The 19,798-nt window shown below is 38.2% G+C and overlaps 1 protein-coding gene across 4 annotated transcripts in view; it reads right to left on the bottom strand.

The window, feature by feature from the left end:
• Positions 1–19,798, bottom strand: part of chka (choline kinase alpha) — a 79,059-nt gene that overhangs the window by 50,765 nt on the left and 8,496 nt on the right. For 2 of the 4 annotated variants that reach the window (XM_078549151.1, XM_078549152.1), the window contains exon 2: positions 16,750–16,858. In XM_078549151.1, coding sequence (XP_078405277.1) covers positions 16,750–16,858 — 109 coding nt within the window. Of the gene's footprint in view, positions 1–444; positions 525–3,644; positions 3,672–7,849; positions 7,860–16,729; positions 16,859–19,798 lie in introns of those variants that run through there. The other 2 variants (XM_078549155.1, XM_078549154.1) reach the window with 2 other exon arrangements.

Below are 19,798 nucleotides of genomic sequence, written 5' to 3' on the forward strand. Positions count from 1 at the left end.
GCTGACTTGCTCTCCAATTTTATTTCCCCTTAAAGGAAGTGCTATACTTTCACTTGGCAGTTCTCCTCCCTTGAGATTGAGAACTCACGATGTGAGGAATCACAGGTTAGGGCCTGGTGTCTGACCACTCTGTGACATTCTCCTTTAAGTCGATGCATTCTTCTACATGGCCATTGGACTTTTGAAGTTTCAAAGCAGAAAGGCATTTTTGTGCTAAACCATACTGCACTGTCTGCTATTGAGCACATTCCAAAACCATTATGTAAACCAGTTATACAAAAGCCTAAGTAGAAATTACTTCCAAAATAAAAAATATCATTACAGTTGAGCAAAATATTTTACAATGAACTTAAAGGTCCAATTTAAATAGAGACAAAAATTAATATAGTAGGATTTGTTTACAACTGTAGAAGATGCTGCAACGTCAGAGATCAGATACTGTACCGTGAATCGTGTCTGTCACCTGGAAACCAGAGTGCTCAAGGCACGATCGCAAAGGCACGATCGCATGGGCAAGCCTGCAGCAGAGAACATATGCAAGTACAGCCAAGGTGGTATAGAACCCCCACAACATACGCAACTCCACACATCGGACATTACGGCAAAGACTTGTCACAGATTGAGATCTGGTTTCTTTCACAAATATAATTTTAAATGATATAATTTTACAAGATATATTAAAAACTGTCATCAATAAATTAACCAGCTGATTTTGCCTACTCAGATTTCACCTGGTCATATATAAATTCTTGAAGGATGGCCCATCACATTAGATAGGGCTACTTCAGCCTTTATTTACAAGTCCAGATGGCTTTTCTCTGGCAAATTAACTAAATCCAAGTTGGTTTAAAAATGCATTACTAACATAAGCAGATAAAGCAAATATAATTCTGGACATCATGAAATTTATTTGAAAAACTTCAAATTCGTAAAAATATAAAATATTTACCATCTAATACAAAGAATTACAACCTTGTTGTTGTAGTATTGTTCTTCTTTATATTTTCTCTCCTTTTCTAAGCAGATTTAATTAATTTTTTTCAAGTACTTTTTCTACTTAACCTGAAAAACTGGAAAAAAGTCCGCTACTAGACACTACAGTTGGTTTGAATAGTGGAACACAAGGTTCAAAGCTATAAAAGAGATGCGGCAACAGCAAAAGATTTACTGAGTCATCCCAGCTTCTCCATTGTGCTTTAGTCTTTCAACTCACTATCCAAACAGCAATTTACACATCTTCCATTTTCCTATCAAAAGTCTTTATGTTCAGCAACACTACCATGTTATGCTATTTGGACATGAAACTTCTTAAAAGCCACCACAACTCAAACATTGACCAGGTGACATTGTATGATAGGAATTTATGCTTTAAATCATGTTCCATAAGTTTCTATTAGTTAAAAATCTATCATGAAATTAATTTGGCAAGCTATTTTAACTGCTGGCCATCAAAAGAGGATAGATTTACTTACCGGAGTTTTTGAAGTTATAATTATACTTCAAATTTTAGTACACTTGGCCAATTAATGCATTCTAGAAATTGAATGCTAGTTTTTTCCTACACCATAAGTATAATTAGGTTTTAAACTTGTGATAGAATTCAAAATATTTGTTATCACAAACATCCTAAATTCTTTACATAGATTATGCAACTCAGAAGCAAAAGTTGATCACATGATTTCAGATCATATAACCACCACGTGCATTTTTATTCTAATTTTTTGGCTTGCCAATTTTTCTCCTAAATATGTTTCCGCAGGCACCGGGCTCCCTCAGATATCTTTGCCCAAATGGCCATTCATCGTCTGTGAACCTAGCCATGAGTGTTGGCTGGCTATTAAGTGTGTGGGAACATAACAGTTGAGATGGCCCAGTCATCATTTGATGTTGAAATTCAACGTCCAACTTTGAAGACTAAACTATGGTCAGGAGCAGGAACCATGTAAAATTTCCCCAACCTAACTCAGAGGTGTCATTCTCTACCTGAAATCAGCTAACAATGCATAGATTTGAGATTGAACCTATGATCTTCTGCTTTGTATAGCTTGTTCTTCACTGGATTAACTTGCTGAGCTTTTAGAGGTGTTACTTGTTTTATCAATTGTAATGTTATTTACCTGTACAGAATTTTATGCAGTTAAAAATAAAATTACCAATTGAGAGTTGAGATCTACTGGAAACAAATTTATCTCATGACCTCAGGAATGACATAACTCACTCACCCTTTGGGAATGTTGATTAAGTCTCAGCACACCACACCTCTTCCCCAATCAGAAATCTTCTGCAAGTGCTCAACAAAAACATGACTTTTCATCCTAAACAAAGACTGTAAGCACTGACAGCTTGCACAAAAATTCTACAACTAACCCCATTTTAGATTTCAGCAATTAAATAAAAAGGTAAAATTGATCATGACTACAATGTTTGCTACATACCAGCACTAGGATATTCTTCTTAAAAGTAAAGTGTTACATTGCCTGACAAATCCAAATCTTATAAAGGGAGCTAACTATATGCTTCTCCATGTCTCTCAGAGCTTGTTACCACATTTTATGTTTTAAGGCAACCTGGAAGGAAACAATCCGTACAGAAATATTCCTCGTGCAAAATTATAAAATTCTGCTTCAGTAAAATCAGGAACATTGATCTTTATCCACTGTACAACAGGTGGAGTAGTTCTATACAAACTGTCTGCTTTCAAGTGGCTTCTAGCCAGCAGTCATAAAGCATTAAACAGAGGAACAAGAAATTATGCAAAGACACTGACAAGTTGTACAAATATATGTAACATTTATGGTTATGAGAAACTTAATAGAATATATTTACTATTTATTTGTTTTGAGCTCTAACAATAACTCAGCCAGGCACAGCACACAATAGAACTGATGATCATCTTTCTTACTGTGAGGTTACATATTTCAATACCAACTTGTCCTGTAGCATTATACACAAAGTAAACGGCAATATTTTCACTAACCAGTTGACCATTTTTGGTTATTAGTTGAATGAATAACGTACCATGATGTTAAGGTGACTATTATCACAATTTTTCACAGTGCTTTTTTTTCAATTTAGTTTCAAACCTTTATTATTGTTACTGGAGGTATTGGAACTTTTAAGTATTATTCAAAACCTACAAAAATCATGTACATAGCAAATGAAATACATCTTGAATCAAACTTGGTTGTTAGAAAACAGATTCTTATAAGCAGCCAGAATTGAAATTCTTCACAAGTCATAGTCAATTATGTTCCTTTGACAAAAAAAAAGTATTATTTGCTCTAATGGAGTTTTGAAGATTAACTTTCCCTTATAAAAGGTATAAACACAATATTTATAAAAACAAAAACAATTGATATTCCATTTTAATAATAACTGAAACATTGCATTGAAGATTAAATGGCATATGCAACTTCAGATGCATTTAAGTCAGACAGTCAAGGTTGATTCCGGGTTAAATCCAACTTTTTGTCGAGTTAGTTACCCTAATCCTGAATGGCAACAGCACATAGGAATGGGGTGATAATGGAAAGAGGGGCAAAAATCAAGCAAGGAGCCTGCTCTTAGTCACTATCCAGAAATCCTTTTGGAAATCATGCATTTGGGCAATGATGAAGGTGAGTGTCAAACCCAGAGCAAACAACCTGGAACATTAACTGCTTAGAAGCATACTTGAATGAGGGCTGCCAGCACCCATTGTGCCACCTGTCTGAATCATTTTCAGGAGGTGGGTATGAAACTGGTGAAGAAACTTGCACCTGTAATCCTGAAACCCCAGTATTTAGTAATCTCGATGCTGACATTTTCACAACACAAGTAATAGAAAGAAAAAAAAACTTTTAATAGTTCAATAGAACAATTCTTTCCTAATAGAAAAAAAGTCTTAAGTTTGACTGTGAAACAAGTATAAAATGAATTCTAAAGCTCATTTTAAGACTTCAATAATGGATTTTTTTTTATTGGCTTCAAATCGGGAAAGGAAGAATATGATTATTAGGTTTGTAGAGGTGATCAAGTGACATTAATCTGACATCAGTCAACTCTGCCTTTACATTTATAATGCAAAACAGAGGAATATCTACTCCTGACAAAATAGCTAGCATCTTGATTGTTTAAATTAGAATGGCAGAGGGTTGGGAACCTGAACATAGATTCAGAGAGAGAGAAGCAAAGCTGGAAATGGAAGTCAGAAAATTAGGGAGCAAATATGGAAGGCCTAGGAAACAAATGCTGGAAAACAAATAAAATGGAATTGTTTAGTTATTAATGGTATATACTTCGCTAAAGAAGTCTAGTGAATAAGGCAGATAAGCTGAGGGCACTGACACCTCAAGTATGAGGTTGTAGCTATTAGTGAAACATGGGCTGGGATTTTCCAGCCCCACCATGATGGTTCCTCCACGGGAGATACAGCAGCCCAGCCAAAAGTCCATTGACTTTGCATTGACATGATTTAAAGAACAGGGATGGTAGCTCAACATTCCTGGTTACAGGAATGAGAAGGGTTCAAGAGGAGGCTAAAAAAGGAGGGCAGATTGCAATACTGGTTGAAGAAACAATTACAGCTGTGAGGAGGGATCATGTGCTCGAAGAAGCATAAAATGAGGTCACAGGAAAACATTTTAAAAATGAGTTGAACTAAGGGACAAAACAGGGGGAAATCATACTGCTGGGACTATACAATAGATCTCAAACAGTCAGCGGAAGATAGAAGATGTATGCAAATTGCTGAGAAGCACTGAAACAATAGGGCAGTAAAAGTAGAGGATTTCAATTGCCCTAATATTAACTGGGACAAAATCAGTGTAAAGCTATGCAGAGTGCAGAACTCTTAACATGTATTCAGGAGCACTTTTGTAGCCATTATGTTGTAAGCACAAGAGATCGGGCAGTTCTGGACTTAGTTTTAGGGAATGAAGATGGGAATGGGGATCAGTGGTAAGCATTTTGATGATGGTGATTGTAATTCAGTTGATTTAGCACAGTCATAGAAAAGGGCAACAACATACCAGGAGTAAAAATTTTCAACTCGGGATAAGCCAACCAATTTTATTAAGCTGAGATGCGATTTGGCAAAAGTTGATTGGAAATAGCCACTTGAAAGTAAATCAATGTCAGAGCAGTGGGAGGCATTCAAGGTGATGATACAGAGTCCCCACAAAGGATCAGGGTAGGACTCCTAAATATAGCTCTCCTGGATGTCAAAGAGCACAGAGATCAAGATAAGGCCACAAAAAAGCTTGTGTCAGAAATTGAAAGCTCAATACTGCAAAAAAAACATGGATAATGCAGGGGCGAAATTAGAAAGGAAATTAGGAAAGTAAAGAATATCGGCAAGTCAAAGCTAGGAAAATCCAAAGATGTTTTATGGGTACAGAAAGAGCAAGAGGATAAGAGTAAGGCCTGGATTTTCACAATGGCAAAGAGCCTCTCCATCATTACAAAAATGGCAGAGGAGCCCAAAATCTGGAAACCCCATCACTGAACAAGCGGGGGCACAAATGGGGCTGGGTCAGGATTTGCACATGCCTGCTTCACAGAGTCAGCTGCCCATATAAAACAGCAGCTGCCTCTGTTTTTCATTAGTCAGGACTGGGAAACATGACATGTACAGATTAAACCTGGTAGGAACAAATGTAAACTTTGCGAAGCCCATTGGTGTGGTAGTGTACCCCTTTGGATAAGGTCCTGGGACACCTTTGGGGGGAGGTCAGGTGCCTTTTGGAATTGTTAAAAGTGGATATGAATGTGTGTAATAAGTGTCAAAAGAAACTGTCAAAAATGTCAAAAGCAACTATCAAAAGCAGTTGTCAAGGCATTTGAAACTCCTGACCAGAGGATTTGAATACAGGAACAGGGATGTCTTGCTGCAATTGTACAGGGCCTTAGTGAGACCACACCTGGAATACCATGTACAGTTTTGGTCTCCTTATCTGAGGAAGGATATACTTGCTGTAGAGGGAGTGCAGCGAAGGTTTACCCGACTGATTCCTGGGATGGCGGGAATGACATATGAGGAGAGATTGAGTCGTTTAGGATTATATTCTCTGGAGTTCAGAAGAATGAGTGGGGATCTCATAGAAACCTATAAAATTCTAACAGGACTAGTCAGGGTAGATGCAGGAAGGATGTTCCCGATGGTGGAGAAGTCTAGAACCAGGGGTCACAGTCTGAGGATACGGGGTAAACCATTTAGGACTGAGAAGAGGAGAAATTTCTTCACCCAGAGAGTGGTGAGCTTGTGGAATTCGTTACCACAGTAAGCAGCTGAGGCCAAAACATTGTATGTTTTCAAGAAGGAGTTAGATATAGCTCTTGGGGCGAAAGGGATCAAAGGATATGGGGGGAAAGCGGGGGCAGGCTGAGTTGGATGATCAGACATGATCATAATGAATGGCGGAGCAGGCTCAAAGGGCCGAATGGCCTACTCCTGCTCCTAGTTTCTATGTTTCAAATCTTTGGAAAAAAAAATGCAGTGTTTAAAAAAACATTGCTATTTCACTCTATATGTTGGCATAAACCTGAGGGCTTTCATTACTGAATTTGTGCTGCATGACTGATTTCACAACTTTAAATTTTCACAATGGGGTGCCTTCCATTTCAGAGTGTGATTAACAGCAACAAGCGGTTATAGATTCTTTGAAGTGGGACTATGAATTCCAATGTTTGTTTTTAAAAGGGATTAAGTACTTAAATGAAATGTTTGTTTTTATAAGGGAATATGTAGCTGAAGGAATGTAAATGTAGTGAATGCTTTTTTATGAATGAGAGTGATTTTTAAAAAGAAATAGTCGGCATTAATCACTTAGAACTCTATGTTATTTAATCTCAGCATGGGTTGTGAGGTCTGCCTACGGCGGATACTAGGTGAGTTGGCATGGAGGGAGCAGGGGAAAAGAATGGTATAAGTGATGGTTGGTGGGGGAACATGGAATTGGCATGAGTTGGCATAGGACTATAAAGAGCTATGTGGGGTGGGTAGAGGGGCATAGGTTGGCATGGAAGGTATAAGGGGCCATAGGGTGGGTAGAGGACATGAGGTGGCATGGATGGGGCATTGGAAGTGTGTTGGGGAGTGAGGGGCTGAGGGCTGTTTTTTGTTTTATTGCTTTAAAAAAAAATCTTGCACAAAGTGCCAGTGCACCGAGGGAGGCTTTCCATCCAGCCCACCTCCACATCCATCCGGCAGCCTCCATACTGTTTCCGAGATTGCCTGCCAGAACTCCCATTTTCACCTAACCCCTACCCCAAACCGAAAATCCAATGTTCTGGGGCATTTTCTCTTGCATTGGATTTGTGGAGCCAGGAACTGTCCCATTCTGCAATCCCGACTTGGAAGCAAAAATTCAGGCCTAAGACTTATTAGAGACCAAAAGGTAACCTGTATGCGGAGACAGATGATGTGAGCATGGTTCTTAATGAATGCTTTACATCTGCAAACAGAAAAAAAAGAGACAGACTATACAGACATTGTAGTTAAGGAGGAGAATTAAGTCTAAATCATTGATATATACTTCAATGATGGGGGGGAGGGGGAATGGTTAAGAAGTTTGCAGATGATGCAAAAATTGGTTGTGTGGTTGATAGTGAGGAATAAAGCTATAGGCTCCAGGAAGATAACAATGAACTGGCCAGGTGGGCAGAAAAATGACAAATGGAACACAATCCAAACAAGAGTGAGGTAATGCATTTGGTGAGGGCAAACAAAGCAAGGGAATAAACAATAAATCATAGCATACTGAGAAGTATAAAGGACAGAGGGATCTTGGAGTGCAAGTCCACAAGATCCCGGAAGATAGCTGGACAGGTAAGTAAAGGCGGTTAGGCATACACAAGGCATACTTTTCACTCGATTTCCACTTTTGCTTTTTTTAAAACTTCTTTTCTCTTTACCTCATCTTTCCACCATCCAGTACTAGATGAGCAGAAATTTCTCCAATTAAATGTTGGGAAGACTGAAGCCATTGTTTGTGGTCCCCACTTAAAACTCCATTCCCTAGCTACCGACTCCATTCCTCTCCTTGTCAACAATCTTAGACTTTGCCTGTTCATAACCTGTGTGCCATATTTGACCCAGAGATGAGCTGCCAATTCCATATTCGTGCCTTCAATAATACTGCCTATTTCCACCCCCATAACTTCCCCAACTCAGCTCATCTGCTACTGAAACCCTCATTCATGCCTTTATTACTTCAAAAATTCACTATTCCAAGGCAATTCTGCCTGGCCTCCCACATTATATCCTCCATAAACTTGAGGTCATCCAAAATGCTGCTGCCCTAATTTACACTAAGTCCCATTCACCTAGCACCCTTGTGCTCACTGACCTAACGCTGGCTAGCAGTCAAGCAACAACTTGGTTTTAAAATTCTGAGTGTTATTTTCAAATTTCTCCATGGTCTCACCGCTCCATATTTCTGTAATCTCCTCCATGCTCACAACCTTCCGATATCTGTGCTCCTCTAATTCTGGCCTCTTGGGCATCCCCAAATTTTAATCACTCCGCCACTGGTAGTTGCATCTTCAGCTGCCTTGACCCTAAGCTCTGCAATACCCTCCCTAGACCTTACTTTCCTCCTTGAGACACACCTTAAAGCCTACCTCCTTGACCAAGCTTTTAGTCATTTGACCTATTGCCTTATGTGGCTTGGTATCATATTTTGTTTTCCAATGCTCCTGTGAACCACCTTGAGATGATTCATTATGTTAAAAGGTGTTACATAAATACTTGTTGTCATTGTTATTAGTCAAGACGTATAATATAGGGCAGGAAAGTTATGCTAAAATTGTATAAAGCACTAGCTAGACCACAGCTAGCCTACTGAGTACAGTTCTGGTCATCAAATTACAGCAAGGGTCTGATTATTGCAACAGAGAGGATACAGAGGAGATTCAAGAGGATGTTGGCAGGAATTAGGAATTTGGGTATAAGAAAAGGCTGTAAAGGCTGTACATGTTTCTTTTGGCACAGAAGATGCTGAAGAGAGATAAGTGTATAAAATTCTAAGGGACCTAGATAGAGTGTGTAGGAAGAACCTATTTCCTTTGACAGAGAGATCATAACCAGGCTGGCATAAATTTAAAATAATTGGCAGAAGAATTAGAGGGGAACTGAGGAAAATTGTTTTCACTCAGAGGTTGTTGTGGGTCTGAAACTCATTGCCTGAAAGAGTGGGTAGAGGAAGACCCCTCATCACATTTAAAAAATACTTTGAAATGCAATTCAAAGGCTGTAACCTACAAGGCTATAGACCAAGAGCTGGAAAGTGGGATTCGAAGGACCGTTCTTTTTGGCTAGCACAGATACAATGGGCTGAATGGCCACCTTCTGTGCCATAAATTTCCAATGTTTCTATATAACTTGAACCTTCCAAGCCCAATTTGAAATAGGTTATAGTACATTATGCATCATTCTACTCAGTACACGCTCCAACATTGTAAGCGTGTAGTATGTATAATTTACCATTTATATTTGGGAAAAAATTGTCACCTCGGTACTTTTTTCAAAACATAAAAAAGGTCATCTTTCTTTACATTCTAATACCAATCAACACCATTAATGAGTAAAAGGACTGGTAGGCACTTCACTCATATGCTTCCTCAACACTCAAAATTGGGTGCACAATAATGGATGGTGAGGCCAGAAGTGGGAGGCAAAGGTTTGGTCACAGACCCTAAAATTTTCCTTTCCTCTGGACAACCATCTTGTTTTCAATGTACACCTCCCTAAACACAGCAACTAAGATCAGATATTTACTGAAAAGAAATATGGGGAAAGTATACATCTTTAAAAAATAAAGCCTGCATCACACTGCATTCAACTTGTTTTCAATTGTGCATTATACAAATCAAAAGTAATGTGCAGTTGGAACTGCAAGCATGCATGTGACATGTTATGTCAGTTTTGACACATGAGGTTCTGATAATATCCAGAATTTCTGTAAAATGATTAAAAAAAGAAAAAAGATATATTGTTAAATACTTACTGCATCATTCTGTAGAGAATGCAATCAGAAGTATCAACATAAAATAGAATCTAGAGCAGCATTTACAAAGTTGGGGCATGCTGACTTGTTTTTATTTTACTGTCAATGTTTCGTTTGATTACAAGAAACATGAGCAAAACTGAAAATGGGTCTGTTAACAAATTGAAAAACTGAATGTTGGTTTTGAGAAGTTTACCATTACAAAACTGTCTTTTGCATCTACTCAATGATTGTAAATTTACCAAATTTGATTCACTCCAATGACACAGCTTCAGTATATCATTGTCACCAATTTTGTATTTAAGTTCTATGGAATTTCAAACAGTTGTCAGTTAACCAAGATAATCTTCTTAAAGTTTCCACAAATATGACTAAAACATAACTGTTCATTCAGTAGCCCTATCACATGAATTGTCAGCTAACTGTTTTGGACTACTGCACAGGAACAATTTGTGTTGCTATCTGGACTGCCTCACACTTTGGCTAGGGCACAACTGTCAAGTTTTTGTAGCAAGTTTGAGTAAATTTAAAATGGATCAGTACATTCCTGACAACTAAAAAGATCTGTTAAGATTTTTGGGTGTATGTTGTACATTAGTTCATTTCATCTTTCTTATTAATACTGTCTTGCACAACAATGTAATCTACTTATAATAAAGCTTCAGGTTATGGCAACTTCACTTGGTCATATGATGTTCTCTCCCTGCCTCCTCCCCCACAGAGGAAGTGTTTTCTCTAGTGCATATCTGTTTTTGTTGGCAAGGTCCAGTCTAAATGGCAAACAGGAGCTCTGTGTTCAGAAGAAATAAGCTGCAGCAGTCTCACAAATTAATTTTAGGTCCCAATAAAAAGTTCAGTGCTTATGCAGCTTTTCTCTGTGGGTGTGAAGATGCTGAACAAATTAAGCTTTCCAACAAACATGCTTGAACATGGTTCATATACATCACTTGGAATGTATTTGAAGGAAATTAACAGCACAATTTCTACAAAGATACAGAATGAAAAAATAAGTGGCAATGGTCATACAGATCTGGTACTTTGACAGTGACAATCAGAAATTTGGCACTTTATCCAATTCACATTTTAAAATTTTATCAAAAACTGTATTAAAAGATAATTGGTAGTAAAGATTTAAACTGTTAAAACATACTGAAATACAAGAAAAGAACCACAGATTTCTAATGTGGGCAATGTTTGTGAACTATGCAAATCTTCAACTAGAGAGAATGAAGTCAAACAATTAAGCAAGTAAATGCCATAGGCATTTCTTCCAAGCTAATTATTAAACCCCATGCATTCTTTTAGATGGAACATGTAAGATTTTTAAAGATACAATTGTTTCACTTATAAATTGTAATTTACAACAAGAATGTCTAAGTTACTTTACCTTTTGGTTTCACTGTCTACTTAATTCTTAGTGAACTAAATAAGGCACTGGTTAGAATCAGAGAATGAAAACTCTAGCCCATTTGAAAAATCAGTATGAACTGGCGGCAATAAACTACAATCACCCATTAATATTCAGTTTTTTCAAACTATCAGGAGAAATAAGAATTGTCAGCAAAGACTTTGCTTTATTCTGTATAATACTTTAGCAGGGAAACAAAGTTTGTTCAATTTATTGTGCTTTACGCACTTAGGCAACGGTAGATAGAAAGATAGAAATACAGGACTCAGCTCTCTTAAATAAAAACGATCATTTACTTAAAAATCCAAAATCTTACTGAAAAGTGCTAACCAATTAGTTAATTACCTCTGTTTGACATTTTGCTGTACACAATTCTTGTAAGCATTGCAGTCTGCTGTTCATCATGTACAAATGAAAATAAAGTTGGTAGACGGCAGTGAAAAAACTAGGCACAGAGAATCAATTAAAGGTCTGCCTTTAGTTTTAATTGCCTTCAAAACAAAATATTAGTAAGTTAACCCCCAACCTGAATCCAAGCAGTACCGAACTTCCACAAGTTTATAATAAACTGCATTCAGTTCTGGCATTGCACCTCAGGAAGAATATATTGGTCTTGGGAGGTGGATGCCACAGATTCACCGGAATGATAATGGGGTTAAAAGGGTAAAATTATGAAGACAGGTTGCTTAGGATAGGCCTGTATTCATTTAATTACAACAGGTTAAGGGATCTAATTGAAGTATTTAAGGCAATTAAAAGATTCACTATGCAGATAGAGCAGAACTATTTCCTCTGGTGGGGGAGTCCAGAACAAGGGGGCATAAGTTAGGTCATTCTGGGAAGGTTTGTACTGTCATTGCTATGTAAACATTCAAAACTGTGTTTTTGCTAATAGATAAACAAAAGTCACAGTAAATTTACACACACAAGCACACTGGCTTACTAATAATCAATATCAAAATCAAAATTCTTCATAAACTGTGGGGAAAATCATCAGCACGTTAATTATTTTGATCACGCTAAAGATAACGGGGTTGGAGAGGATCATAGTTTTGAACCTCATGTAGATAAAATGTGGATTTAAACATTTCCCAATGTCATTAAGCATTAATTGAAAACATTCTATTCTGAATCCACATCATCACATTAAAATGATAACAGTTTACAGAAATAAACTTTCCACTTACATCAGTAAATAGATTGTTAAAAGTTTGAAAGAGAACTGTGCTTATGATTAATAAGACTGTTCTGCACAGTTCTATAAGGATTATATGTTCTTACTTCTAAATTACTGAAGAAAGTTTTGTGAAGATTACTACATTTCAGTATGTCCCACAAAAAATATTTTTCTGCTCTACAATTTGAATATAGAATTCTTACCTTCATTCTACTGCAATAAGTATTGTGTTGCCACAAATGTTTTTAAAGACAAGATTTGTTTATCAAAAGTGCAGGTGCAGTTGTATACCCTTAGGCATACTCCAAGTCCCACTGCTTTATTCAAAGGTTGAAACTTAGCAGCTTTCCTTCCCCTCCTCCCAGTCCGCAGTGTTATCTCTTTTGCATGATTTTGGTAACTTTGCTTTTATAATATTTAGTGCTCTACAATTTAAGTAAGCCACACTGTCTTACATGATGGGTGTACTAGCCCAATCGCTTCAATAAGTGAAGTTTAACTTTTAAAACTGATCCTGCCTATATTTGAAACACTCCATTTGATGAGTCATATTGCAACTGTATGTGAAATAGCTGTTTCCAATATTTTTCTGCTACAAAATGGATGATGCGGTTGATGATTTTATCTTCTGACTGGATGACACAATTTTTTGATAATGTGTACATTGCCATTCAATATTTTGAAGTATTTATCCATTGTTTCTCCATTTCTTTGAAATCATTAAATTCATCTACTATGTAAGTCATAATTTTTAACGCATCAATGCATATAGCCACTAAAACATAAGCCATTACCGAAAATCATCCACATCAGCAAAAGTACATATCGTTGAATTTATATAGGTATGTATGCTTTCATAGGTAATGTTAATTTGCTAATATGAAGCAAAGCAGCTAATTTTTCAATAATTTGCCGTAAATAAAGATCTCTTTGCTGCAAGGGGAAATTTGGAATTCTGCCCCCCAAGTGGCTGTAGATGCTGAGTTAATTGAAATTTTCATGACTGAGATTGACAGATTTTTGCTAGGCAAAGGTATCAAGGAATATGGAGCAAAGATTGCTGAATGTAGTTGAGGTACAGATCAGCCGCGATCAAACTGAATAGCAGAACAGGTTCAGGAGTCTGAATGACCTAATCCTGCTTCAATTACTAACAGAGTTACTACCAAAGTAATTGTGATATTTAGGCATAATGTGGACTGCGGTAATCAAATTATGAAACTATAATTTTAGGATCATGTAAAATGTAACTTCTATTTCTGTGACTCATATGAGAAAAGTCTTGTGAAAGTAACAGATAGTTATTTTTGCAGTCCACCAAAGTTAGATGCAATAGAAATGATAAATGTGAACAGAGAGCTCCTTTGATGATCAGTCTTATATGACAAAGTTTATATTTTCACCTTGGAACACATGTGCATGCTGAACGTACACTACAGGAATCCAAATTCTCATTTATGTACTCCAACATGGACACTCCACCCCAGGACATTAAAAGGTGAAAATTTACCAACATAGGTCTCAGCCATACTCAGCAAGACCACCTCTGTATCACATCAAATCATCAATCAGGAGTGACATGACTTGGGCACAGTGGACTCTACACCAGATTTTCAACCTGCATTTCTGTCAAGTGAGGCTCGAGTGGAGTGTCACTGAATTTATGCTTGCATCTCAGCATGAGTCAACAAATTGGAAGTATAGCTAGTTGGCTGCAAGACAGGAAGCAAAGAAGAGGGTAAGGGTCACAGTGGCAAAAGACAAAGTGGATCATACAAGGATCAATGTTGGGACCTCATGTTCACTACTTATACTCACAATTCAGACTTTGGATTAACACTAAATGGACAACACTAAATGGAAGGGATGGTCAATACTGAAGAGGGCAGCAATAAATTAGAAGCGGACATCAATAATATACCTATCAAATGACTATCAACATTCTGGTAAGAAAAATAAGGAAATCACATATTACTAGTAAAATAAGAATCTAAATGGGGTAGAGAAGCAAAGGGAGTACAACTATACAAATCACTGTAAATTCTGATTAGGGTCAATAAGTCCAAAAAAAAAGCAAACCAAGCACTGGGGTTATTTCTAGAGGGACAGAATTGAAAAAGTAGAAAATTTATGCTAAACCTTTATCGAACTTTGGTTAGACTACACTTGTTGGAGTACTGTGTACAGTTCTAGTTACCATAATGTGGAAAGTATATAAAGGCACTGAAGAGGATGCAAAAAAGATTTACAAGGACGATACCAGAAATGCATGGATATAGGTATCAAGGAAGGATGAACAGACATCCTATCTTGAAAACAGAAGGCTGAAGGGGAAGAGCAAACCTAGAGGCCATCACCATAAGTTGCCAAGACATCAAATAGAGCATTCAGAAGAAACTTCTTTACCTGGAGATTGATGCGAACATGGAATACCCTACCACATGAAGTGTTGGAGGTGAATAGTTAAATACATTTAAGGGGAGGGTAGATATGCATATGAGGGAGAAGGAAATAGCGGGCCATTCTAATAGAGTTAAATGAGAAAAGATGAGAGGAAGCTCATGCGGAGCATAAACGCCAGCATGGATTAGTTAGGCTGAATGGCCTGCTTATGTATTGCATATTCTATATAATTCTTTTTAAGTTCAGGAAAAGAGGGATGAGAGAAAATTTGAGGAAAAAGATGATTGTATATTGCAAGAAGATAATTTTTATAATGATTAGTGCAAAGTTCATCCAATCTCTACTTGAAAATAATTTGTTTTATCACTCAGCAATCAGTGCTTTAATTTGGTCAATTACAAAAGCTACAAACAGTTGTAATTAACAGTTAACAATTAACCTCAATGTATTATATTTGTGTGTATAAATAATACAATCATTCTGTTATCATTGTTTCCATCAGTAATATATAGGGATAAATAGGATCTGTGCACATTATTGTTAGGGTTTTAAGGATTGCATGCTTGGTGGTCTGCAGATCATTTTACCCTACAAGGAGAAGATTCAAAATCACCTCAAAATTCATCTTTTCTCATTAGTTGCTTACTGTATGAGACTGCAAGTTAAAGGCAATTTGCACTCCTTGTAATGATTAACTACCATAGTCATATACGAAGGTCATCAGGTGGAAGGAACTTAGAGGATTGCATTGTCCTTGATGTTTTCAATCTTCACATATCCAATAATAAGCGCATGACTATCATAAATTTTTAGAACACTCAGCATAAAGTTTAACACAGTGTGACGTATAAATGTAGAATCCTACCTTTTGACCATTTGTAACAGGTGTTTCTTCTAAATTCTTAAGCATTTGTTTACGAGTCTGTTCTAAAGAACATGAACTAAACCAAACAGTTCTATCATAATGACCTGAAGTTTGCAAAGCCAATCAGTGACATGTCTAGCAGTTTACAGTACTCAAAATAAAAATGTTAAAAAATTGATTTTCCTTTATATGCATTTTCATGATTAATGTTTCAGTAATCTGCTGGGAAAGTGGTCATTTTCAGTTGCACATTTTCTGAAAAGAAGCAAATTTCTTATTAGCTACTATATTTCTCAATTCCAGTTAACTATTAAATGTTTCATTAAGCTTTATATTAACCTAGATTGCCATTTACTCTATTCTACACTTTCACCAGTTACTAGGTATTAATATATTCCATATCACACAAAATGACTAATCTGCATTACTTTTCTATGCACTTATCTACAAACTAGAACATTTAAATCTTTAATTATAAAGCTATTTTGAGCATCTCAATGTATTACATCTGTTGTTTTCTGTTTCTGCTTATATTGTAGATTAAACAAGAACTGGAGCTCAGTATGTTGTTTTACAAGGAATTTCAACAACGAGAAACATTTGTATCAATTTATTGGGTAAAAGTCATTTACTCTTGCTCAGAACAAGGCAAGATTAGTGCAATTTTAACACCGCAACATTTTAAAGCTTTATTGTTGATGCAGAATGGCTTTACTTCACATGGAGACACATTAATAAACAATCTTAGTTTATAAAAATGGTGCTCAAAATGAAAATTGATTATTCAAACAAATCATTTACTCCATTACAATTTCTCACTAATTTCTAATACTTAATGGAAACATCTTTAGCTCTCACAGACAGACATACATCATAAATGAACATCCCACCTCCGGAAACACAATCTCACCTGAAGAATTGCACCATACAATCGAAGGAGAACACACCGTGGTTCATCCTTTACACAGCTTTTAGTATCAGGCAATGAGCATTGAAAAAGTAGATTACTAAGACCACCCCTGCAAAATAATAATAACAAAGATAACATTAAAAATAATACAAACACAGTCAAAAATGGAATGGTTCAAGATTTCCAGCCAAGTTAGTTACAAAATCATATGCAAGGCCAAGAAACATTATTTAGTTGTTACAAATTCAGATCTTGCCTCAGATATTCTCGTAGGTACAGCAACACTAGCCATTCCTGTACGTGGTCTAAGTATCTTGGGGTAGAGTTTCTCCACAGTTGCTCTGGTTTTTTTCAGTGCAATTTGACCAAAAATCAGCTTAACCCACACGAATAATCACAAAATTATAAATTTATATCGAACCAATATAATTAAACTTACTTTTTTCTTTACTATGATTGCTCTGGTTCATTTTTAAAAACTTTCTTTTCTTATCAATTTTTCTGGCCTCCACCCCCCTCCTGAAGGTGTTGTTTACCTACTGGTATGCAGGTAAATCAGCACGGAGTGCCTCCAGGGCTAGAACCTTCTTAGTTCCTTCCCGAAATTTACTAACATTGTTTTTTTTATTCATTCACGGGATGTGGGCTTCACTGCAGGGCCAGCATTCATTGCCCATCCCTAGTTGCCCTTGAGAAGGTGATGGTGAGCTGCCTTATTGAACCGCTGCAGTCCATGTGGTGTAGGTACACCCACAGTGCTGGTAGGAAGGGAGTTCCAGGATTTTGACCCAGCGACGGTGAAGGAACAGCGATATATTTCCAAGTCAGGATGGTGAGTGACTTGAAGGAGAACTTCCAAGTGGGGTGTTCCCATCTGTCTGCTGCCCTTGTCCTTCTCGATTGTAGTGATCATGGGTTTGTAAGGTGCTGTCTAAGGGGCCTTGGTGAATTCCTGCAGTGCATCTTGTAGATGGTACACACTGCTGCTACTCTGCGTCGGTGTGGAACGGAGTGAATGTTTGTGGATGTGGTGCCAATCAAGCGGGCTGATTTGTCCTGGACAGTGTCAAGGTTCTTGAGTGTTGTGGGAGCTGCACTCATCCTGGCAAGTGGGGAGTATTCCATCACACTCCTGACTTGTGCCTTGTAGATGGTGGACAGGCTTTGGGGAGTCAGGTGGTGAGTTACTCGTCACAGGATTCCTAGCCTCTGACCTGCTCTTGTAGCCACAGTATTCATACAACTAGTCCAGTTCAGTTTCTGGTCAATGATAGCCCCCAGGATATTGATAGTGGGGGCTGCAGTGACGGTAATGCCATTGAACATCAAGGGGTGATGGTGAGATTCTCTCTTGTTGGAGATGGTCATTGCCTGGCACTTGTGGCGCGAATGTTACTTGCCACTTGTCATCCGAACCCTGTATATTGTCTAGGTCTTGCTGCATTTGGACATGGACTGTTTTAGTATCTGAGGAGTCATGAATGGCGCTGAACATTGTACAATCATCAGCGAACATCCCCATTTCTGACCTTATAATCGAAGGAAGGTCATTGATGAAGCAGCTGAAGATAGTTGGGCCTAGTACGCTATCCTGAGGAACTCCTGCAGTGATGACCTGGAGCTGAGATGATTGACCTCCAACAACCACAACCATCTTCCTTTTTGCTAGGTATGACTCCAGCCTGTGGAGAGTTTCTCCCTGATTCCAATTGACACCAGTTTTGCTAGGGCTCCTTGATGCCACACTCAATCAAATGCAGCCTTGATGTCAAGGGCTGTCACTCTCACATCAGGAGTTCAGCACTTTTGTCCATGTTTGAACCAAGGCTGTAATGAGGTCAGGAGCTGAGTGGCCCTGGCGAAACCCAAAATGGACATCAGTGAGCAGGTTATTGCTGAGCAAATGCCTCTTCATAGCATTGTTGATGACCCCTTCCATTACTTTACTGATGATAGAGTAGACTGATGTGGCGATAATTGGCTGGGTTAGATTTGTCCTGCTTTGTGTGTGCAGGACATACCTGGACAATTTTAGATGCCATTGTTGTAGCTGTACTGGAACAGCTTGGCTAGGGGCGCAGCAAGTTCTGGAGCACAAGTCTTCAGTAATATCGCCAGAATATTGTCAGGTCCCATAGCCTTTGCACTATCCAGTGTCTTCAGCCATTTCTTGATATCACATGATGTGAATCAAACTGGCTGAATACTGGCATCTGTAATGCTGGGACCTCCAGAGGAGGCCGAGATGGATGATCCACTCGACACTTCTGGCTGAAGATTGTAGCTGGGCTCCTCCATCATTGAGGATGGGGATATTTGTGGAGCCTCCACCTCCAGTGAATTGCTTAATTGTCCACCAGCATTCGCGACTGGATGTGGCAGGACTGAAGAGTTTAGATCTAATCCATTGGTTGTGGGATCGCTTAGCTTTGTCTGTCACTTGCTGCTTATGATGTTTGGGATGCAAGTAGTCCTGTGTTATAGCTTCACCAGGTTGACACCTCATTTTTGGGTATGCCTGGTGCTGCTCCTGGCATGCCCTCCTGTGCTCTTCATTGAACCAGGGTTGATCCCCTGGCTTGATGTTAATGGTAGAGTGGGGGTTATGCCGGACCATGAGGTTACAGATTGTGTTTTGAGTACAATTCTGCTGCTGCTGCTGATGGCCCATAGTGCCTCATGGATGCCCAGTCTTGACTTGCTAGATCTGTTGGAAATCTATCCCATTTAGCACGGTGGTAGTGCCATACAACCCGATGAAGGGTATCCTCAATGTGAAGGTGGGACTTCGTATCCACAAGGACTGCACAGTGGTCACTCCTACCGATAGTGTCATGAACAGATGCTTCTGCGGCAGGCAGGTTGGTGAGGGTGAGGTCAAGTATGTTTTTCCCTCTTATTGGTTCCCTCACCACCTGCTGCAGACCCAGTATAGCAGCTATGTCCTTTAGGACTCAACCAGCTCCGTCAGCAGTGGTGCTACCGAGCCACTCTTGGTGTTGGACATTGAAGTCCCCCATCCAGAGTACATTCTGCGCCCTTGCCACCC

Source organism: Cetorhinus maximus, chromosome 9, assembly GCF_964194155.1.
Source record: "Cetorhinus maximus chromosome 9, sCetMax3.hap1.1, whole genome shotgun sequence".
NCBI lineage: Eukaryota > Metazoa > Chordata > Chondrichthyes > Lamniformes > Cetorhinidae > Cetorhinus > Cetorhinus maximus.